The sequence below is a fragment of the Crocodylus porosus genome, unplaced genomic scaffold (assembly GCF_001723895.1).
Source record: "Crocodylus porosus isolate Cpor-Errol unplaced genomic scaffold, CroPor_comp1, whole genome shotgun sequence".
NCBI lineage: Eukaryota > Metazoa > Chordata > Crocodylia > Crocodylidae > Crocodylus > Crocodylus porosus.
In genome coordinates this window covers 138,310,732-138,334,901 of record NW_017728931.1, presented here as the reverse complement: position 1 = coordinate 138,334,901, position 24,170 = coordinate 138,310,732, and the positions used below count along the sequence as shown (strand labels likewise).

Below are 24,170 nucleotides of genomic sequence, written 5' to 3'. Positions count from 1 at the left end.
CCTAGGTCCCTTCCGACTCTAGCTACTATGAAACTATGAAACTATAAGGGAAATGAGGGCGGGGGGGCAGATTGAGGCCCCAATGGTGAGGAAGGGAGTGATGTAGGGGCTGGGGTGAATGGGGTGCAAAATGCAGCATGCAGCAGTGGCTGCCCCTGCCTGCATCCTGTGCACAGATCGGGGGGCATGTGCCACTCGGGCCTCCCCCGAAGTGCATGCACACAGTGGCAGAAGCCCCCCCATATCCCTGGATGAGCTGCCTGGGCTCAGACTGTCCCACCACCCAGCCCGGCTGGGGCCTCATTCACCATCGCCCTGCTCCCTCCCTCACCACGGGGGCCTTGATCTGCGCCTCCCTCCCCACTAGCTCCTTCCCTTTCACAGAATGGCCTGGTACTTGTCTGCTGTGCTGGGCAGCCAGTGATGTACACTTCGGGCTGGGATCCTGGCTACATGCACACCTCTCCCCACCCTTGCTCTACCTACCTGGAGCCCACAGCCAGGCTGACTTGCAGCCGTATCCTCTGCCCTGCATTTGGGGGGGCTGAGCCCTGTTAGGCCCTGCCTTCCACCCCCTTTGCTAATACCTAACCTAAACTTCCTTGCTGCAGCTTAAGACCATTGCTTTTTGTTCTGTCATCCGCCACCACTGAACGCCCCTTCAAGTACTTGAAGGTTGCGATTAAATCCCCCTCAGTCTTTTCTTCTTCAGACTAAATCAGCCCAGTTCCCTCAGCCTTTCCTCTCCTGAACCATTATCATTGTCCTCCATTGGATTCTCTCCAATTTGTCCACATCCTTTCTGTAGTGGGGGACCCAAAACTAGACACAATACTCCAGATGTGGCCTCCCCAGTGCAGAATAGAAGGGAATAATCACTTCCCTTCATCTGCTGCCAATGCTCCTCCCAATGCAGCCCAGTGCCGTTAGCCTTCATGGCAATGAGGGCGCACCGCTGGCTCATATTCGGCTTACTGTCCCCTGTCACACCCAGGTCCTTTTCTGCAGAGCTGCTGCCTGGCTGGCACCCCCAGCCTGTACTGGTGCATGGCATTGTTTTGTCCTAAGTGCAGGACTTTGCACTTGTCCTTGTTGACCCTCATGAGATTTCTTTTGGCCCAATCCTCCAACTTGTTGAGGTCACTCTGATTCCTAGCCCTACCCTCCAGTGTATCTACTACCCCACACGCCCCCAGCTTGGTGTCACCTGCAAACTTGCTGAAGGTGCACTCAATGTCACCTTCCAGTTTGTTGATGAAGACATTGAACAAAACTGGCCCCAGGACCAACACCTGAGGGACTCCGCATGATACTGGCTACCACCTAGACATCGAGCCATTGATTACTACCTTCTAAGCCCAACACTCCCGCCAATTTTCTATCCACCTTACAGTCTATTCATCTACTCTCTCAATTGGAGCTGAAGACTAGTTTGGGCCCACTGATGCCAGTTATTTGTATGTGAAAGGACAGCTGCTATTCATGCATGTTTGGACTAACTGGCTGGAGTTGTATTTAGCACCCAGGTATCTAATGACTGGACATAAGCCCCAATGCACAAAGCACTGATGAAAGTTGTAGCCCATTCTGAGTCTCAAAATACTTTCCAGCACACTTTTAATGATAAGTGCATGCTTCTCTTATTGAAGACAGCATTGTGCTGGATGGATTCTGCCAAGTATCTCAGGTTCTCTGAGTTTTGTGACACTCCCAGACACGGTGTCACTTCAGTCCCCTGATTGGGTGCCCTTTATAAACTGCTCTTGCTTCTGCTTGAAACAAGTTTCATCTAATCACAGCATAAATTGCATTTGTCGCTTAACCCCCTGCTGAGTGCAAACGGTGCCTTCTACAAACATGATTAACACTGCAGCTATACTAATGACCAAATACAGACAACCACAGGGCATGAACAAACCAAACTGAGATCCAATTTCTAACCCGAGCAGCTGTTTGTAAACAGGAGTTTGTATTTTTCACACCGCTCAACAATTGATCAATGATGGTTTTATTTCCTTAAAAACGATGTAAACATGGGATCAAATGACACTCGCAGTAACCTCAGTGAGGTCAGGAGGCTGAAGTCACACTTACCTCGGGCGCAATATAATCAGGGGTTCCACAGAAAGTGCTTGTCTTGGAGTCTCCAAACATGTTCTCTTTACACATCCCAAAGTCAGCAATTTTGATGTGTCCTTCCTTGTCCAAGAGAACATTATCCAGCTTCAGGTCTCTGCAAAATCAGAACCAAGTCAAGCTCTCCTTTGCAAGTCAAGCTCTCCAGCTGCATAAACTAACACATAACAGTGTACTTCTCTGTGCGTCTGCCTTCAAGATATTTCCAGGGAAAGAGTGGTCAGGCTTGGTGGTCTCAGAGGCCGATGGAGAGAGCCAGGACCTCTTGACTATTAATCTGTATTCTGATTGCAGCAATGACCGTGGCCAGCTCAGTCAATTATATTGTCTACTCCCATTTCCTTGTGTACAATATGGGGTAATCAGAATTATGACACCTGCCATATGCTATGAAGTTAACTGGGATTAACTGTTTTGCTGCTCGCAGGAAGCTCCGGAAAGTGAACTACTTGGAGAAGCACAATCCCTCCTCCAGTTCTTGGCTACACCAAAGACGCATTCTCCTAATATATCTATTTAAGGTGTATAAGATACTGCCTTACACATGCCCAGGTCTCATCCCTTCCCTGCCTCTCTCTCCCTTCCCCTGGGCTATCCTGAACAGCAGAGGAGTGTAGGAAGACCTGTCTTTTGCTCTTAGAGAAGCACAGGGGCTGCAATATTCTGGCTCCCCGGCTGGTAGGATGAAGGCTCACATCCACTCTACATAGTAAATACGAGCATCTCTGCCCCAACACTGGCATTGGGATACAGTTGTGATTGGGACAAAAAATGCCAGATACTCTCGCATACAACCTGTTCTCCCTCAACTCCTTCCCAATATTTAATTCCTGAGTTAGCCTCAACGTATAACTCCAGATGCCGAAAGTGCCATCGCCCTAGACCAGGGGCAGGCAATTATTTTGGGCGGAGGGCTGCTTGCTGAGTTTTGGCAAGCCATCAAGGGCCACATGACAAGCAACCTAGGGCAGATTAATATCAATTTTCTTAATTTTTTAGGGGCTCTGCGGGCCAGATAGAATGGCCTGGCGGGCCGCATCTGCGTTTTGCCCACCCCTGCCCTAGACACTGTAAATCTATAAGAAGGAAACACAGGCCCATTTTGCAAAGGCTGGGAGCATTCCTGACTATGAACATCCCTTCAGGTTGCATTAGCTTTACCTATTTACATATGTCCTTCGTGTACTACTGCAAAGATCTTGTCAGGGGTTTGGGGCTCTAAAGGCTGCTGTGGGAAGAAGCCATCCCGGAGAGAGACATGTACATACAGAGAAATAAAAAAGCAAGCAAGCCAAGGAATCATGCACATCACCACAGAACGGAGCCCCCCCCCCATGGGAATAATTGCTGAATGGGGAGAGAAAGAGAGAGGATGATGCCCTGTTTAAAAGACAGTGGCCATGATCAGAAGCATGGCTCACCCACCCGCTTCTGCATGCATGCTTCGATCCTGGAAATACACTGGAAATACACGGGGGAAGCTGCTCCAGGCTTGTCTCCAGTGGTTTGTCTCAAGCACTTTGAGATCTCAAGAATGACCACAGAGGGCCACTCTTTGCTGGCATATTTTCAGGTCTTGAGTGTTCATGTGGGCAGCATGTGAAAAGGGCATGCTCTAGTTTGCATACGTGTGTTAGCTTCTACCTCTGATCAAAAGCGCAGCTACCTCCTGTAAAGAGCACTGGGTTTTGCACCTCCATGCTCAAATCAGCCCTTGAGCAGGTCTGCTGGACACACCCAACGGGGCTATATTTTCAGAACTAACCACTGATTTTTTCCTAGGATTATGAGGCATCTTAACAGGAGTCTGATTTTCAAAGGAGGGCTGCTCAGAGTTCCCAAGGCCTCTCAAGGCTTCTTGCATTGAGTGCCTAAAATTTAGGAGACACCCCCCCCCCCCAATCATTTTAGGTATTTTTTACAACTCTTGGCAAATTTGTCTACTTAAGTAGTCAAATGTGAGCCTCTCTGCACCTCCTGGTAAAGGCTGGGAATTTTTCAAGACACCATAATGGAACCAGGTGTTCATATCCCACTGAATTTAGGTGTTTAACTCCCTTAAGCTACACAGAAAATCCCAGTCAAAGCACCTGAGCTGGACCTGTGCTAGTCCAAAGAATAAAGTGTTGCCACAGGATAATGGTCTCTTGATGCTAGATTATTGCTGTGATAAAAAATTGATCAAAAAGAAATATAGTGGTAACAGAGGCATTTACTCTCCAAGTGGCAGACAGTCATGGTATCACAACCCCCGAACTCCTGTGACTTATTTCTACTTCATAAAAAAGATTCATCTGGCACTGGGGGATTTTGTATCTGACAGATGAAAGAGAAGAAGAATATCATTTGCCCTCAGCTCCATTGTTGAGAAGCCAACATTTTATTGGCTCCCTGGAAAGACTTTATACGTGGCATAGCCAATCAGAATCAAATTATGTATTAAAAATAAGGTTTTCAAAAGTAGGTGTATAGTTGTATGATTCATACTTCAGGCCTTAAATATATACCACGATTTTCACAGATACTTTATTTTCCACTGGGTTCGGCAAACCCTTTCTTGAGTTGCAGATCACTTATCAACTCCTGAAGTCATTTAGAGTTGTAAGTCTCACCAGCTCGCTGAGCAAGACGATAAGACTTGTAAGCAGTGCATAAAAATGTCTCATGTTTAGTGCATAAAAATTACGAGATGGCAGAAAAAAACTGTCCACCGGAGCTATCTGCCCAATCACCAAAATATTTTGATGCCTCATGGGATTGTCATTTGGCTGTTTCTTGTTACCATTCCTTCCTTTGGTATCTCAAAATACACCCTGGCCATGGGCCCCCAAGGTGAACCGCCTCCCCTCTCTATGAAAGGAGGGCAAGCAACTGTGAACAGGGGGCTCAAGTGACTGAGGAGAATTGGCTGCAAAAAGCATCTGAACTACACCCCACGTGAGACCCTGAGTTGCCATTTCCAGATCAAAATATTTTGGTTATGGTCATAATTTTAGGGGTTCAGATTTTTACCCAACATTCGAAAGTTTCCCCAGGTAAAAAAAAATGTGTATGCATGTGTGTATATAATCAAATTCCCTCTCATGCACTGTTTGGAGAAGTTTGGTTAATCTCTTTAGATAATACCCAATTGCTTTGTGCACTTTTCACAATTTTACCCATCAGGAACAATCATTAGAGCCAAAAATTCTGATACCAGAGAGCACCAGATACCAGAGAGTACCTGCCTTCCTTAATGCTATTGAGATTGATCTTGTGTTTATATAATCACCTTCATTAGTCGGTAAAGATTAAAACCTGCTCTCCAGGGAGTACTAATAGCGAATAACAAGAGTTATGAGTCAATGCTTGGGTTTTAATGGGAGACTTGATTATAAACAAGCCATTCACTCCTAGTTTTCTTTCCAATGTACACGTTGCATGAGTAATACTAAAATAATCTCATTTTGGTTGCAGGCAATACAGTTACGTGTTGTTTCAGAGGACTCCCTAATTTGCTTTCGACAAGCTGCCTGCTTCCCAATTTTACAAAAGGCAATAAAGTACTAGCTAGGCTGCATTGTAATGCCGAGGGAGAGGTAGTTTTGTAAAGATCTAGGGATGCACATCAGTTCACTCCTCTGAAAGCCAGCTGCCAGCAGCAATCAGAACATGTGACATGGGTCTGGGATGTCAGGAGCCCCTCTCATCCCTGGTCTTGTCTGAGCCCTTTTATTTAGGAGTGACATGTGAATAGTGATTGTGTTCAGACCCAGCACTGTCATAAAGTGTCACTGCTATGCTCTGTACCTGTGTAAAGTGTGCACAGTGTGAAGGCAAATCAGAATGGCAACACTTAAGGTCTACCAGGATAAATGCATGCAGCTTCACAAGATGTCAGGCAATAGGAAATCAAGTGCCGTGTATTTACTGATTGCTCCCTGTAGGTTAAGGGATATTAACAAAACCCATGTTGGGTCTCATTCTCTAGCACTGTATTATACCGCTTTAGCCATATAAAGAAGCCTTAAAACTAGTGAAAATTGGGACCCATTAAGGCTATGGGTAAACGGGTTGGGCCTAAAGTTTGTTACAAAGCGCAGGCTTTTGCGTTATTCTCAAAAAGTAAAGCGGCCCAAAGTAGCTCACTGGTCTGAAATCAAGGGTTCACTGAATAACAGGCTCAAAGTCTTAAGAGTAAAGCTGAAAGAAACCTCCAGAGGCCATCTAGTCCAACCCAAAGCAGAATCATCTCTTCCGGACTATCCCATACAACAGCTTGCCTCGTTCAGTATTAGGTTGTATCACAAACCCCACCAACATAGATCCCAGGCTGTGACCTCCCTCAGTGTTTACATCCCAGTAATTCCTTACAACATGCCATATTTTGGAAATTAAGAGCAATGGGATCAAAGCAAAGTTCAGAGTAATACCATGAAAAATTCAGACTAATGATTAAATTGCTCACTCATTATGTGACTTTTGAAAAGTCACTGGTAAGATACCCAGGTATAACCTCAAAATACTTACACACATCATGAACTCTTTTGGTTTGGCTTCCTAAGCTAGTTTCATGGTGGTGTTTTCACCAATAACATTGGAGACTATAAGGTTAGTACCATGGTGTGCATTTACATGTTATGTTTACTGTAGAGCTGCCTAATTAGCTCTGCAGTAAAGTCTCATTGTCTACAAGTGTGGCCCTATTAGGCTGCAGGAAAATAATCAACTCCACCATAGGTTAGTACTTGTAAACACAAGTACTATGCATTCTTTGCTGCACAGCAACACGCGTCTAGACGCTGACAGGGTGGGATGGGGCAAAAGGGTGCGGGGGCCCAGCTAGGCCCTCTGCAGTATGCTGAGCTGGGTTGGAGCAGCCCCAGGCTGGCAGGCTGACTCCCCAAGTCCCCTGCCAGCCAGACCTGCTCTGACCCAGCTCAACATGCTGTGGTTCTGAGTGCATGTGAAAACGCAAAGCCTAGGAGCAATAAATGTGCCAGAGTTTATTAATTTTCATTGATTTCATGTGTAGATGTACCCATTGGGGAGGCGATAGTTGTCTTACAGATACAGAAGACATAATAGGTAGCTGGGCTTCAAAATCTTTGCCTTAGCTACGGACTGTTGAATAGCTCAGGCTGGACTAGATGACCCTTGAGATGTCTTCCAACCTAGCACTTGGATGATACTTTTTGGCATCATTGGTTTACTGCACAGTATAAATGTCATAACAGTCAAGGCTCGAAATACATTCTGGGTGTGTCTACACATGCACACCCTTAATGCGCCTTAAAAATGGCCCCCACCCGCTCCCCCAGCCCCCTATGACTGCCCTGCCTGCCCCAGCTCCTGGCCCTTTAAATAAAAGCCCCAGTGCTCACTGGGTGCTGCTGGGTTGGGGGTGATCCTTACTGCCCCACGCTGCATGGGGGGCTCTGTATGAGTCCTCCGACACCCCCCAACCCCTGCTTCCCCAGCTCCAGAACAGCTGCTCTCCCGCTATGGTTCTGGCCCTTAAAGAAAAAGAAAAAAAAAAGACAAGCCCCTGTACTTACTGCTCCTGCAGCAGCCCCGGGGGGCTCATGCTGAACCCCCATGCAGCACAGGGCACTGGGGGGCAGTGGGGATGGCCCCCTGCCAGCGGGAACAGTGAGTGTGGGGATTTTTCTCAGTTTTTTTCCCCCCCCTTAAAGGGCCAGAGCTGTGGAGGGTGGAACAGCCATGTGGTTGAGAGTGGGCAGAGGATGGGGCCACATCTCCAAATGAGATTCAGCTGAATCGATTTGGGACAGTGATTCGAATCACCGAATTGAATCACTGCCCCCCGAATCGGCCAAATCTGAAACTGAAGCGAATACTAGCCACTTCGCACAGGCCTAGCAGATGCACTCACTGGGTTTTGTCATTAATGTGAGTAAGACTGGGTTGTAAGTCAAGGCTTGCAGAATAGCACAAGTCTGGCAAAGGTGGCCTTGCGGGTTTGAAAGGGGATATATACAACCAAGCTCCTTTTTAGTACGTTCCAGGGGTGCTGTCAGCCAGTGCACAGTATCTGTACAGTAGTTTTGGGTGGAGCAATGTGGATGAAGGTTTTGAGTGGGATTTGGAGTAGATGATGTTTGAGGTCCCTTTCAATTCTAGGACACCTCCTCTTCCCCATGATCTTGCTAACATAAAATATGTGGACAGGATGAAAAAACCAATCTGTATATAAATCTAATTACTGAGTGCAGTCAACACTCTAACGAAAAATATTGATTGGAGTATTTGATTCCAAAGTGTAAAACTACCTGTATATTATTCCCTTGCAATGAAGAAACTGTAGGCCACATATGATTTCAGCAGCATAGAACCTGCAAAATAAAAGTACACAGGTCAGAGCAGAGGTATCCCAACAGTAAGTCTTTGTCTTGTGCCAGCTCCACAGGTACTGTAAACTAACTTCAGGCCAATCAAGTCAAAGGAGCATAGGCAGTATTTTCGAAATCAACTGTGGGTAAGTCTGCATAGCACAGCGCATGCCTGCACAGGGATTCCCTGAGCTAGGTGTAAATAGGGTAGCTTATATATCAGTGTACAGGGTGCAAGGTAGTGACATGTAGAGGTCCCTGACCTGGGCCTGCATGTGCTAGTTCTGGAACTGGAAGGGGAGCTTATCAACCTGGGTGTAGTGCGGTGGTAATGCCGCTCTTCTGCTCCTGGTTTTGGAGCTCACAAGCATAGAGCTAGCTTGGGACTCTCTGAATGGCACTGCTTTGCACTGTACTCATAAGTCCTTACCTAGCACCTTTAAGAAGTCCATTCTCAAAATTTTTTAGACCTTGTTCCAACACATTTTTATATTTAAATTAAAAAATCCTCCAGGTCCAAAGCACTGACACACATACGCACCACTGCAAAATGGAGCTTCTTTGCTGAGGGGTGAATTCAACCAGAAGACCCTGTTCCCAGAGGAGGGATATACAGCATCTTTTCACCAGATCGTCAACATGCTGCTCTCGAGTCTGAGTTCTCAATGTTCACATTTTTTTTAACTCCAACAAATTAAACATTTGTTTAATTCCTTTTACTTAAATAAAAATGAATTCCTAAGGCCATTTCAATATTGACTTTTAAAATAGCTCTTGTTGGCACAGGGACTTAGAGAAACTTTCCTTTATTCTAATTCCCCCATTGATTTTAATCGCGGCTAAATGCATTTCTAATTCTCACTGGGTATATTTACTTTTTATTTAAATTTGCCTTTCTCACATTTGCTAGGATCAGATTTGCCTTTGTTTGGGGGCTCAGTGAGGAAAATGAGATGCCCATTGCTTTCTTCAAACAATATTATTGCCCTGTGTGTGTCTTCTCAGGGTCTTAGTGTAAAGGAGAATGTAGCTTGGCTATCACGTACACAAGCATGGTAAAGCTAGAGCACTTTAACTGGAGTATGGCTGAGACTCCTCCAAAGAGACTTCTTTTGCAGCCTAGTATCTAAGGATCTGTCTCCAAGGATATGTCCATATGGCACAATGTAGCGCAGGATAGAGATACCAGGGTTTACCTCAGGCATCGTCACCTTGCCTTGGGCTATCTACCTCTCTTGGGACAGCAAATTAGCCTTGTAATAAAACCCATTGGTTTTATATAGCATTCTACATCTATAATGCTCACAGAGCTAAATCCTTTTTTAATTTACACGTGTAGCTATGTAGCCATGTCACTGCGGGTTACAACATGCAATTTCATGGCGTTTACTGAGCAGAAAGAATGATTTTCCCCTGGCTTTTGTGGCTGCAAATATCCAAACCATTAATGTGGTAAGTAAGCATGCAGGTCATTTAGACTGGCTGCTTGTTTCCTTTTGTTATCCCAGCAAACTCATGAAATTCAAGAATCAAGTTTGGGATACCAGTTTTTCCCATGGTGAAATGGAACTGCCTTGTGAATGTGCCTGTCTGAAATAAAAACCTTCCCACTCTACAGCCTAGTGGCAGGAGCCCCTTGGTTTAGGTCCCTGGTTTCATATTCACTGGATAAAATGGAAGGAGAACAGCAGAAACGTTTCTGTCCCATTGGGCTCTTTCCTTCCAGGACAGCAGCCACATCACTGAGCCACAAGACCTTGTATTTTATTCTCTTCCTCTTGGCTCCACATATCTTGAATGCCCAGTGAGCCAGTTTCTGGAGGAAAGCTGGACCGAGTTCTGGGTAAAGCCTGGATTGGGATCTGGTGGTTAGAGCGCTTCATTGGGAAGCCCATACAGGGGGTCTAGCACCCCGATCTACTCCACCCTGAAAAAGTGCCCCAGCTACTAAACTATTGGGCTCAAGACGTGTCAGCACTCTCCTCTTCCGGTGTCCACTGCACACCAGTCATGGAAGAAAATTGGCCAACCAAAAATGCTTGGCCTGGCCTTACATGCAGCCCAGTAAGGCAACGCTGAATCATCAACTGTGTCAGAGGCTAGATCTGCAGTTGTACAACTTCCAGTGCACTGTGTAGGCAAGTAAAGTGAAACTGGCTTTGGCCCTCAGGGCTTTACAAAGAAAGACAGTATATCCTCATCCCCATTCTAGAAAGCAGGAAGCTGAAACTCAGGGAAGGAAAGTGAGGTTCTTTTGCACGGAGGAGAGACCAGTGGCAAAGAGAGGAATAAAACCCACATCCTCTGAGACTCAAGATTTCTATAGGAAGGTCAAATGACCCCGATCTTCCCATATGCATGTGACCATAAACAAAGGCACTGTAATTCTCTTACGTTGCTCTTGGGAGGTCAAACTTGTGACAGCTTTGGATGTGGAACATGAGGTCTCCTCCATTCAGGTATTCCATTACAAAGAAGAGGTTTTCCTAGAAAATGATAAAGGACTAGCATTAGGGACGGGGAGGAAAAATGATCCAAAAAGGAAAAGTGCCATCTCCTGCTTTCTTTTCTTTTCTGTTGTTACAAGGTTAGTTGTTTCAAAGAAAATTCTTCCATATGTTCTTCACCTTTTTATTTCTTGACCTCAGCCTTGATTCCAACTGCCTTGATTTACATGGTCAATAGCAGCTCAGCACAGTCAGAGAAATATCTACTTCCTTATATAGTCTTTTTCATCATGAGGTCTCAAAGTATTTTAAATGAGATTAGCTTCCTTTTTTCTTTCCATTGTATATATGTGGAAACTGAGGCACGGAGAGGTAAAATAACTTGCAAAAGGCTTTGCAGCAGGCTAGAGCAGGAAATAGAGCCCCAAATCTCCTGAGTGCCAGTGCACTGGGCCTGGACAGTCTTGTGGACACTTGTGCATTTTATTTCATCTGTGACCAACACAAAAGATTGCCTGGTACTGCAAGGAGCTAAATGCGATGATGCCAATCAAGCAAAATACTGAGGCAGGTGCTTTATTTTATGCATATGAGCATTCCCATTGTTGCGGCCATATTTAGGCCACTATAGGGAAGACATTATTATTATGATAATTATTATAATGCTGCTGCTGCTGATGATGATTAGTATACACCCAAACTACTCAGACTTTAGGGGGCCCACTGCTCAAATCCTGCCATTGAACCCCCACAGGAAGAGAACAAAAATATCTGATACAAAGTTTGTCATTTCCCATGACATCATGGCCTACTAATACAAGCAAGGGTCCTGCGGTTACCAGGATGTATCTGCAGCTAAAAACTAGGAAATTAATATTAGGTTCTAGTAGTAGCAGATCTGGGAATAGGGAAAGGAGGATGTGTCCCCTCTCCTCCCCACTTTGGCTGTACGGTACATTCAGCGAACCCCGAGCTCACCAGGGGATCAGGTCAGGGTCTGGCAGGAGCCCCTGCATTCACGTGGCTCCGGAGCCCAGAAGCGATTGCTACTGCTCCTTGCCTTTCCTCTCCTTCCCCCTCCCCACTCACCCCTGGGCTCTGGCACTGTGTGAAAGCAGGAGAGCCACCCAGACCCCGGGCACAGAGCTCACATATAGCACAGACAAATGGGGTGCCACAGTCTTTCTGCATCTGCCCACGGAGCCTGGGTGCATGAAATAGTTACCAGGAGGGTAAAGCGGGCAGGGATTTACTGGGCATCAGCTGCCCTCAGATATCCCAAGATACACAACAGTTAATCCATGGCAGCTCACCCCTCTTTCCTAAAGGACTAACTACCATGGTTTAACTTGCTTGTATTGCAAAGGGAGAGTCTGCACATGAGCAACTACCATGAAGCTACTGTCATGCCGCAAAGCCCCACCTCCTCTTATTGCCCATATTTTTTAGAGCTCTTCTTCACCACTAGCATATGTCAAGGTATGACTGCAACTCATGCAGAAGGACCCAAGCCAGCTTTAAACTCATCAGATCTGGGAGCCACGTCATTACCCAAAAGCTGGGTAAATCACATTGACCCAGGCAGCTACCCACTAAGCTCTGTGCCACCACCGCTATGCTTTTATCCATGTGGATAATCATTTGTGGTTGTGGGACAGGGTCACTTGTGTAGTTCTAGTAATAGGTTCAACAAGGATTTGCTTGGGATGGTTTGGATAAGGACAATCCTGTCTTAGACAGGATCTCCAGAGGTCCCTGCCAGCCCCTCTTTTCTATGATACCACGGCTGAGCTGGCGCATCTAAATCCAGCTCGGCTACATCCAGACGTGAGCTGCAGCATGTCCATCCCTTTAGACATGAGTTTGACTCACAAACACGCTGTACTCTCGGTATCTCCCATATATACCAGAATCCCGTGTACAGTAATTTATAGGACGGTGGCACGTGGAGGCCTCCATCATGATCAAGGCCCAGTCTGTGCTAGGTTCAGAGATGAGAAACACTGTGACCCGCACAGGTTGCTATCTAAATAGACAAAAGGGAGGAAGGGAAATGCAGGTGAACTGATTTACCTGGCAGTACTGTCTATTGGTGGCACAGCCAGGAGTATGGCACAGATCTCCCGGGACTTGCTACCGAGTGTGCAGCACTTTTGAAGGTTATGCTTGCTGAAAATCAGGAAGGTACCTAAGGGGTAGGAGTTTCCAGAGGAACTTAAGTGACACAGAAGCAGAAATCCCATTGAAAAATGAGTGGCATTTTGGCTCCTAAATCACCTAGGTGCTTTTTAAATTAACTTCCTAACAGTTGTCTACGTAGGAAGCTTGAGATTAGACAAAGTGTAAATGCAACGCTGCGTTCAAGAAAAATTCCGCGTGCGGATCTGCTTCTTCAGGAGCACGAGTGTTTTCTGCTTTAGTTTGATCTGCTTCCAAACCAGACTGAGTTAATTTTGAGAGAGATGAATTCCTATTCCAAGATGAGAGCGTCCACGTGTGATATGCTTGGGCTTCTATATTTAAAAATCTCAGCTCCACACATCAAGCTGTGCATAAAGCAAATGGCAAGCAGAACTCTTCAGTGGAAACATCCCTCCATTCCTTACATACCTCAGTTTATTCATCTCCTGGGTACACAACAGTTTAGGAATTATCTCCCCTCTGTCTCGGTTACTGCCCATAATAATTTTGTTGGAGAAGATGCTCCTTTAATTTGGGTTTTGTTTTTCATATTTTTTCCAATGGCTAAAGCTTTTTTTACCCAGACCCTTTAATACAAGCCTTCCTGGCAGCCAGCCAAGAGCTGATGAGAAAAAAAATTGGTGTTTATTCTTTTCAAATAACAGCTGTTCTGCACTAATTTGTGCAATTTCTATAGCCAGATCCTTTTAATTACAGCACTCTTATTTAATTGAAAATCTGGCTGGAAACCACACCTGTCATCTTGACAAGCACTGGGCCAGATCCTGTGCTCTGTGAAGTTCATAAAACTTCTGCTGCTGATGCCAAGTGACTGAAGCAGTGAGTCCTAAGTGCCTGAGCCTGGTGGTGCTTACCCTCTGAATGTCTGTACAGTCCGTGCTTCTGAACCGCCTGCCTAAATACATGGCGCCGGCTACTGCAGTCCTAATTCAGACAAGAATTCCTACTGCAACATGGGAGCTGGGAGCTTTGCTTAGGCGAGATCTGTGAGACAATTATATGGGCTATAGCAACCACTTAGATGTACTGTGTTTGGCAAATCAAAGTGTCATACGTAGCACCACCCTGAGGAGTCCGTTCTGGGATCCCTATAGCTTCCTAAGGGCCAGCAATTGCAGTAGCAACAACAGCACGGCGTGGCCCACAGAGAGGGGTTACCTAAGATGACCCCCTAAGATGAGCAGCTGAATGACATCAAGCAAAGGAAAATACGAATGATGATCTGAGAGAGCTTCCTAAGTGAGGTCCACCAAGCTGTAGACCAGTCTCAAAAGGGAAGTGGAGTAAGCCTGGGCACTTGAGTCCTTTAAAAATGCGACTGGTTGCCTTGGTCCAAGTGGTGAATATTTAAATAGAGGATCGTGCTGGCAGGGTTCCTGGCTCTGACACGACCTCCTCTCTTGGCCTGGGAAGGCTGGTTGACTTCCCCCAAAGCCTCAACCGATGTGAGGTTCCCACGGATAGCCAGTGGCTCCCGTTATACTTGATGGAAGTTGAAGGACCTGTTGGGAGGTGAAGCTGACAGTATTATATGCAGAGCTAGAAGAAGAATAACTACATTATAATGCTCTGGTAAAAAGCAAATAAAGGAGCGGAGCCACAACTCTTGTCCGGCGTCCTGCTTCGTCCTGAGGGCCAGTAATCTGCCGCTGGCCTCTATCAGCAGGGAAATGGCTCCTCCACCTTGACAGCTTCTTTGTCCAAGCAGTATTGGGTGTGAACTGAGATGCATATGGTCTGGACAGGGAGTAAGCCAGCAAACACCCCTGCTTTCTCCTACATCCCCTGACCCAGATTATTCAAGCAGGATTACAAAGGCAATTCTTTCTCCTTCCCTCAAAATCCAGTCCTATGTTTGCAGTGTCCTAGGAACGTGGAAACTGGGAACCATTCAAGCCTGCACATCCCCCTATTTACTGCCATTTATCTTCTAGTAGCTTTTTTCCATTCCCAGCATAGGGAATACTCTAATTACCCCAATGCAGTAAGCAGTCATTTTTAACTGGGCCCACTATTACTATCCCAGGACAGAGAACTGTGCCACTCGGTGCGGACATCATTTGCGACATATTTAAGGACCTCAGCACTGAGAAGACAGATAACACCACAGACAGGACATAATGTCAAACATGTATTCATCTGCATGTTGGCTTTCTATTTGGGTTTGATCTTGTGAAGTGCTGCAGGACTGATTTCAGCAGGAGCCAGGGGCACGCATGACCTGGCACAATTGACCCCAAATGCTTTGAGCAGCATGACACCAACTCTGTGGTGCCACATGCTACTCTGCCCACCTTCTCTAGGGACGGCAGACAAGGAGTTAAGCCAACCTGCTCCTGTTTTGCATGCAACTGCAGTGAGAATGAATAGTTGCTATCAGCGAGGCTTCTGCCTTTACAAACAGTAAGTATAAAGCAGGGTAGCATTTAAATGGGCCTCTTGAAGGTGCATCCTAGCTAATAGGCTCTTAAATCCTGTAACCAGCTGGAAACACTCCAAAGTACTTTCCATGGGTTCGTTTTTTCTTTCCATTTTTTAGTGTTGCAGATGTACAAATGTACAATTTCATGGCATTTACTGAGCAGAAAGAATGCTTTTCCCCTGGCTTTTGTGGTTGCAGATATCCAAGCCATTAATGTGGTAGGCATGCATGTCATTTAGACTGCCTGCTTGTTTCCTTTGTTATCTCAGCAAACTCGTGATAGTCAAGGGTTAGATATTTAGGGTCAGATCCTGAGTTTAATATTAATGAATGCAACTTAACAATTGAATTGGGGAGATTATTATCAGTGGGCTATCTGGCCTTCCACCTATTCAAATATTTATAGGCCATATATCTGGGATGGTGAGACTGAGCTTATAAATCCTTTACTTAAGTAAGGAGGAGTGTGGGAATCTCACAGGCTTCATTGGACCTGCTCATAGGATTAAAGGTTTGTATAGGAATGTGCCCCCGTGCCCCTTTACTGGGCCGTTACACAAGGATAGAGGATACCATTTGCATCTGAAGCATCGTTGCTAAAGATAAAAACGACTGACAGTTTAATTTTGTTCTTCACTCCTAAAGAATGTTTTCCCTTGTGTAATATCTACCTATTCTCTAGAGATGGCAGCATTTCCTACAGCTGCTGGCCAATTCAATTCAGTCCTGATTTCACAATTAGCTTGCTATTCTCATTCTTGCACTTCCAGCATCTTTTACTGCATATTGAACAACCTGATTCTGGATGCTTTGGCTTTTTGCAAGCCCATCTGCTTGATTTAAAGCCTTGAAAACTGTGTACAAAGGTGCAGATGCAGAGTACTGTATCTCTAGGCAATAACAAACTCCGGAGATACTGAAACTCAGCAAAGGACCGCAAAAAGCTTATTTCTTTGCTGAAATCTCACTTAGGACTTCAAAGCAGGGCTGTGTGTGGCATCGCTGACCTGCCCCTTGCTGCAAGGTGAGGGATCTGTTCTGGCTACTACATATCAGGCTGCAGTTTTTAAGAGACTAAGTGTCTTAGGGATGGTTGAAAACTTTGTCAACATTTTCTGGATGGAAACTTGCTTTTTTGACCAAACAAAAATGTCCTTTTGCTCAAAAAAATTCCATTTTTTGTTTGGAAAACCTAAAAAATATATATTAGTTTCTCCAGAGCTGCAGAATTTTTTCTTAGCCAAAAACAAACACAAAATTGTTTGTTTTGTTTTTTTGGGGGGGGGGTTGTTTTGTTTTTTAGACACAAAAACTCAACATTTTCTGTAAGAGAAATGTTTTGATCAGCTCCCATCAGATCTGCAGCCCTTTTAAAAATCCCAGAGCCAATTTTTCAGCTGTGTAAATACAGTTGATTTTCAATGGAGCTGGACCATGGATGGTCCATGGAGTGAGGCATACTTACACTAAGACTATTTTTCTATGTTGCTCTAATTCAGGGGTTCTCAACCAGGGTGTTGTAGCACCCACAGGTGCCTTGAGATCCTTTCAAGAGTGCTGCGAGAGTACCACATGATGTCAGCGCTGTTAGGCGTGCAAACATGGTTCACAAGATAAATTCAGACATTTCTGGGAGGAATCCCCAGTGTTAAAAACACTGTGCCCTGCTGTGGTCCTTTGCAACAGAAGAGTTGCTCTATTATTTTCTTTAGTCAAAGAAACTGAGGACACATTTACATGTTCACTAATGCGCTGTAGTTACTACACGTTTAGTTTAGTACTTGGATAACTAAATACTAAATCAATGTGCAGTAACTTGTGCTATTGCACAGTACTGCTGATGCACAGGTTTTTAGTGACGCTAACTGTGCGCTAGCCCAATACTACGGTGCAGTAACGTATTAGCATGATTTCTGCCTGGCACACTACTGCCCAGTGTTATTAGGCTATGGCATAGTTAGCATCTCGTATAGACGCGCCCTGTGTAAACTAAATGCGGCATTTCCCAAGGGGTGCTTCGAATCGAACGAGTGGTGTCTCAAGTCTAAAAAGGTTGAGAACCGCTGCTCTAATTACTCCTGACACAAATGAGTCTGTTCATTTCCTCCCTTGCTTCACTTACCCCATGGAGGGCAGAACTATGCCTATTGCATGTACTGACATTGTGTGAGTAACGACTTTGTAATAAGGATGATATATTACTGATACTATAATGAGAGGTTGGAGCTTCTTGAGAGGAAGCTTTGTCCATTGAAGAGTCCTTGGGAACACTTTGCAGATGTGTCTTTGTTTCGACAAGGCTAGGCCCGAGGAGCAGTGGCCCCCAACTTCTGGCTCAGCTGGGACGTTCAACATCAAAGCTCCCTTCCACACCTCCACATGGAAAAATGGGGAGCTGGTAATCTGGAGGACCTCCAAGCACCGAATGTCATGCTTACACTGCTCAGAAGCCTGGGCTCCAGGGCATCCAGTCTGTGCCAAAGAGGCATCACCCCCCAGGTGAGGCTCGGTAAGGAATAGTCAACAGTTTTGATCGTCATTCCCAACACATGCAACCGCATTTGGGGCTCCTGAAATCCCCTGTGGACTGGAATGACCCTTGTCCACCAAGCACAAATTAAGCTCGTCTCCTGAACAAGTTACTGCTGCTACCGATTTGCCCCTAACCTGCACATTTTACAGGCCCATATGCTATTCCTTCCCAATTTTAAAGCCTTTTCCAAAACCTCAAAGGCAATATTTTTCAAATTTCTAAATGCAGAAATTAGGAATTAAAATTAGGAAGCCAAAATCAGAACACGCTATGAAAAATAACATGAAAATTCCCACTCTTTTCAGGGGTGTTGGTTGTAGCCGTGTTGGTCTAAGGACGTGGGCAGACAAGGATCTTTGGGTCAATCCGAATGGACCCAAAGAACCTCATCTGCCCGCTCTTTTCAGCCACTTATGGAGTGGTCAGAGAGAGTATTTTTTTCAAAGTGTCCAAAATGTTGACTTATTGAAAGGCTAAGTTTTTTAAAAACGATTTTTAAATTTGGAAATGGAGGGGAAAATTAATTGTGTGGTCACTCCCTCCCTTCTCCGTTTAGTTGATGACTGGAACTGGCCGGTTTCTTAGCTGGAATTGTAGTTTCTCCCACCACTGAACTGACAACAGCTTAGCAAGCCTGAGGAAAAAAATTAGCAAATCATTGGAAAGACTTTCACTGATTTCAGTGGCTTTCACATGCATATTGTTTGTGGCTGATCCTGCACACCCATACTTGTTTAGCTTTCCTCATATGAGCAATCAGAAAGACTACTCGTGTGAGTAATATTAAGCATTTGGGGCTTGATTCTGTACTTTCAAGACAACAGGCATTTGTTTTTCCATTAAATTTCCCAGCCAAAAGTTCAATCCCCTGTTTACAGGGATGGAGTGAAGTGACAGGCCCAGAAAATCTAGCCTACTACTGTCAGTAAAACTGGTGGAAAATATGAATCTCCAAGACAAAGGGCTTTCTAATTGTTTGATGTGTGTGTGTGTGTGTGTGTGTGTGTGTGTGTGTATGGGGGGGGGGTTGTCCTGAATCAAGATGAAAGTAGGTATATCAAAATTGTCTGTGGATCACAATGTTCCAAAAAAAAGTCTGATTTAGCAATGGTGAAACATTTTTGTTAGGTATTTTCAATATAAATGAAATATTTCAACATCCTCAAATTATAGTGCTCCATTTCAGAGTGGTAAGCTAACCTAAGACATCGCATTTAGAGGCAGTTCGACATGACAGAGCATTTCCTGAAAGCGTCGCGTTGCCTCCTGGATGCTGTAGTTTGGAAGCTTGAATTTTTTCTCCTTTATGAACAAAGATTTCTGGGTAGCTTAGGGTTACCATATATCCGGGTTTTCCTGGACATGTCCTCTTTTTTGGCCCTCTTTCCTCATGTCCTGTGGGTTGGTAGTGAGGGGGCACCAGCAGGGTTGGGGGACAGGGGGCTGTGGGTTGATAGCGAGGGGTAATGGCAGGGTTGGGGGCAGAGGGCTGTGGGTTGATAGTGAGGGGCAATGGCAGGGTTGGGGGGCCAGGGGGCTGTAGGTTGGGAGTGAGGGGCAATGGCAGGGTTGGGGGGCCAGGGGGCTTTAGGTTGGGAGTGAGGGGCAATGGGAGGGTTGGGGGGCAAGGGGCTGTGGGTTGGGAGTGAGGGGTGCTGGGAAGACTAGGGGGCAGGAGACTGTGGGGTGGGAGTGAGGGCACCAGTAGGGGCAGAAGCATGGCACAGGCATATCGCTGCCCCCACCAGTCATATACCCCTCCCCACCACTTCCCCCAACAGGTGTCCTCATTTTTGACACTGGAAATATGGTAACTCGGTAATTGTCTCATGATGAAGCAGCTGCAATCACATGACTCACCCATGATGAACCGCACGGCTTGGTTACAGGAGAACACAAGGCACTGTGTTGTCCACAGGAGGACGTGTTGGCATGAGCCACAGCTCAAATTTAGCATTGAGACACAACAGAGAAACGCAGCTGAAAGCCAAACTAACTTGAAATGTGTCAGAGAGATCCTGCAATAGTTCACCACAGCTTTCCCAAAGGGAACTGAAAATAAAAAAGTCAACAAACTAGGTATTTTCCCACCCAAAATTCTGATTTTAGCATTTTCTCTTTAAAGCATTTAAGCTAGAATTTCTGACTTGTCATTAGTAAGCTTGTGTGGTCACATTAATATAATAATTACAGGAGTGTTTTGACTGCTGAATGCTGCCCTGTGGGGTTAGGGCAGACAAGGATCTGTAGGTAAATCTGGTATATTTTATTAAACCATCTCAAATAGTTGGAAAAATTCTTCATTGCAAGCTCTCGGGTACAAATACCCTTCGTCAGGATTATCATTTTAAAAAACCTTCAAACCTGTGCAAGTGACGTGAAGCTTTTCAGCTGGTCACTGCATTGGGCCCTCCTTTTTTTTTTTTTTTTTTTAAATGAGCAAAAACAGCTCATTAAAAATGCCTGTATCTCTCAGCCACCCCCTTTTTGACCACATTAGCAATGTAAAAAGCTCTTCAAGCTGCTATAAAGTATGTTAAAGTGACACAACTCCCAAAACCGTGTGCGAGGATGTTCCCAGCAGTCACTCCTCAGCTCAGCTCAGGAATGGTCTCCCCCGAAGCCTGCCAGACCCCAAGCCTGGACATCTTCCCAAAGCAGTGCAAGACCTTCCTATTTAGGTAGGAGTTTAGCAAAGAAAACTGGGCAGGGATATTATTTAAGGGGGTGCTGTTTTATGTCGATATTCTGGTTGCCTTTTAAGTTGTTTTGTGCTCTTGCACATTCTCCGTTTTTAGAAGTTATTTATAAGTTATTCTGCTTTTTGGTTGCCAACCACTCTGTGCCTTTGTTAAATCAAATAAATAAATATCATGGTTAATGTGGCTCCGTGTGTGGAGTCCTGCACAAAGAAGCTTTTACAAAAGAGAAGTCTAACAAGGAGAAAGTTTCACATAACAATGAAAATGGTTTCTATTTTGGGGTAAAACAGTCTTCTGGGTTGTGGTATTGTGCTTTCAAAAAAAGCCCAGGGGCTTGATTTGCATTTACATAAAGGCTCCTTACCTCAGAGGGGCCTTATTGTAAATAAGACTGGTAAACAGAAGTGACTTGCTAAATTGGGAAGTCTATTTTTATTGGTCATAATCAGTAAAATGCAAACCCCTCTGCCCCCAAGCCCCCAAATCCAATATAAATTGTAAAAAGTTAATTCAGTAATGAACACTATGTTGGATTTAACAGCTCCAGGACTAGCAGCATGGGAATTATGAAACCGTTTTTCTGAACTATTTGAACTTGACAGTGCCCCTTTAAAATCCATAAAACAAATGACTTTTTTTTTTTACACACAAAATCATGGGTCCCTCGAATTCCCTGCTGCAAGGCATTTGTCTTGCTAATAAAAAGGTACATTTTAAGAATGCCAGATCTTAAAAAAAAAAAAAAAAAGACACCTGCATTTATTCAAACAAAATTTCCTATGTTGAGTGGCCCATCAGAAGTGCTGGGCAGCTACAGCTTCTAGAGAAGTCAACAGGAGCTGTAGACGGGGGCAGATCCAGAGTGGGTGCAGGGCATAGTTGCATCCCCCTTTATCAGACCATGCCATGGAAGCAAAAGATGGAGACTTGTTAAAATCCCTGGATCAGGTAATAAGACCCCCTTCCCTTTCCTTCCATGCTCCTATCCCGCCACTCCTTTCCTCCCCCACCCACTGCTGCCCTGCAGAGGCCCTCCTGCCTCACTCTACCAGGCTGCACAGGAGGCCAGATTCTCCCTCCTTCCCCAGTTCCCTCCAAGTGCTCCCTGCCATCCCAGGAGCAGGTGCAGGGAGGGGAAATTGAGGCCAGTGCAGCTGCTGCTGTCCCCAACTAATCCCTGCTCCATCCGTGTACAGCCTCTGCTCAGCCCCTGCAGCATGGGGCAGGAGGGGCCGAGACAGCGCAGCAACAGGAGGGGTCCAGAGGTGTAAGCAGAGACGGCTCTGGAGCTCCCCCCCACTCTTGGGCGGCCAGGGACAGCGGCAGCAGTGGGTGGGGGAGACGAGGAATGGGAGGGGAGAGATTCTGCTGCTGTGCATGGAGGAGTAGGGAGGTGGCAATTCGTACTAGCTTCGAACGCATAAGAAAAGTAGGTAGACCTTCAGCATGGTCTACCCACCCCGGTCGTGGGGAGCAGGGGAGTGCAGTCACCCCTGCAGTGTCGGTTGCTGCTCCCACACTCCCCCTTTGTAAAATCCTGGATCCACTTATGGCTGTGGATGCTCAGCATCTTCGAAAAGCAAGGCAAAGACTTCTCATTCCTTAACTTCAGAGCACTTGGTGATCACCTAGTTTTCCATGATAACCCCCCCCCCCCCAAAAAAAAATTCTCTGATTAAAAAAACACATAAAAATTCACATTTTTCTGCAACGAGCCCTATCTGCCATGCTGATTGCTTTACAGGTCCCAGCAGCAGCCCCGCTCCTTGATGCTGATTGGCCAAGAGGGATGCCATTCATGCAGCAGATTGGTGGAGGAGAGCAGGGCTGCACAATGGGCATCTCTCTAGGCCAATTAGTGAAGGAGGGGGGAAGGGGCAGCCCCCATCGTGGCTGCTTCCCTGTGTGCCAGCAGCTTCTCCCCCCTGGCGGGCTGTCGCAGCAGCCACAACAACGCCTGGCTCTCACGGGGGAGCCACGTTTTATTTTTCAGTAAGTTTTTATTTTTTTCCCCCTGGTGATTCTAATGATTCCCTGGAAAAATGCAGAATTTACATTTTTACATGCCTAACGGATTTCTAGGATCCCTGGTGATGACCACTGTCCAGAAGCGGGAAGAAACTTCTCCCATAATATTGCAGCTGGGGGGACTTTTATGTCTGTGTAGACATGCGGCACTCGTGCTACAGAACTAACACAATGTTTCAGTATAGAGATTGCTATTTTTCTAGTGTTCCTTCTGTTCTTTGCAGATGAGTTTGGTACAGTAAGTAGTTCAGAAACCTTGCGTGACCAAAGCATCAATGTTTTGGAAAGGGTTTGGACACGTGCTTTTCTGTTTGAAGCCATCTATCAAAAGCCATTCCGGTGAAGCCTTCAAAAACAACATTTCCAATAATAACTCCCAGGCTTGGATGCTACATGCTGGCGCATCTGCTCTGAAATGCTCACTCGGAGGATATTATGAAAACATGCCTGCACCGTGCAGTGAAAAAACGTCTGTGGCTTGTTACAGCGCTCTCATTCTGAATGGCTTTCATGAGCTGAATGACTGCCACTTGATTCAGAAAGGTCAGCAGAGAAAAACATATGCCAGAAATCAATCACAGTTGACAGATCATCTGAACTGGAAAGACATGTGTTGACTCTTATAATGTCGAAGTACGGTGTAAAATGAAGAAGCCACACTGTTTTAGTGTGGCAGAGTTGATTTACACAAGGCAGAAGGAGATGCTTAACATATCAAAAGGACAATATTGTAACAGCACACAGTAGGGAGGGGAGCTGGAAAAGAGGGTTTGTCTAATTTGATCTCAAGCCACCATGCAGTGATATAAACCCTCCTGCTTCGGGGCATATAAGCCAACCTCTATTTCTGGAGGACTAGGAGGAGCTTCCTTTGTGGACAAGGCACCCCAGAATACAAAAAATCCTGTAGTCAGTAACTTTCCTCTGGTGTCAACCATTGCTTCAAGACAGGCTACATATGCTGTGCAATGCATATGTTCCTGCATATTCCTAGTGGTACCTCAACCAATGTACCTTTGAATATCTACTGTCATGGGCAAGTCAGGTCCCATACCCCTGTGGACATTATGTCGCTTCCAGTTGCTATTAGTATTATGAAGTGCGTGTTACCTGTTATCTAGCCTCAATCTTCCTCCCCTAAATTCAAGTAATTTCTACCTAACATCTGCTGCAAATGGTAATAACTCCATTCTTTTATTTTGCAAGCATTGCTTTGCAGATTTACCCACTGGCTGATGGGCTTTACGCCGAGGGCTCAGAATGTCATGATCTACCATCCGAGGTTCTTACACTCTTCCTCAATATAAATTTCATTCCCTGTCCTTCAATAAGCATGTGCTTTGAAGAGCTATCTGTAATATTCAGCAT

At 45.5% G+C, this 24,170-nt stretch overlaps 1 protein-coding gene across 2 annotated transcripts in view; it reads right to left on the bottom strand.

The window, feature by feature from the left end:
- The window catches only part of PRKCQ (protein kinase C theta), a 95,544-nt gene that overhangs the window by 16,186 nt on the left and 55,188 nt on the right, over window positions 1-24,170 (bottom strand). For both annotated transcript variants that reach the window (XM_019543749.1, XM_019543750.1), the window contains 3 exons: window positions 10,863-10,954; window positions 8,409-8,471; window positions 2,095-2,233 (listed from right to left, as the gene is read on the bottom strand). In XM_019543749.1, coding sequence (XP_019399294.1) covers window positions 2,095-2,233; window positions 8,409-8,471; window positions 10,863-10,954 — 294 coding nt within the window. The remainder of the gene's footprint in view (window positions 1-2,094; window positions 2,234-8,408; window positions 8,472-10,862; window positions 10,955-24,170) is intronic.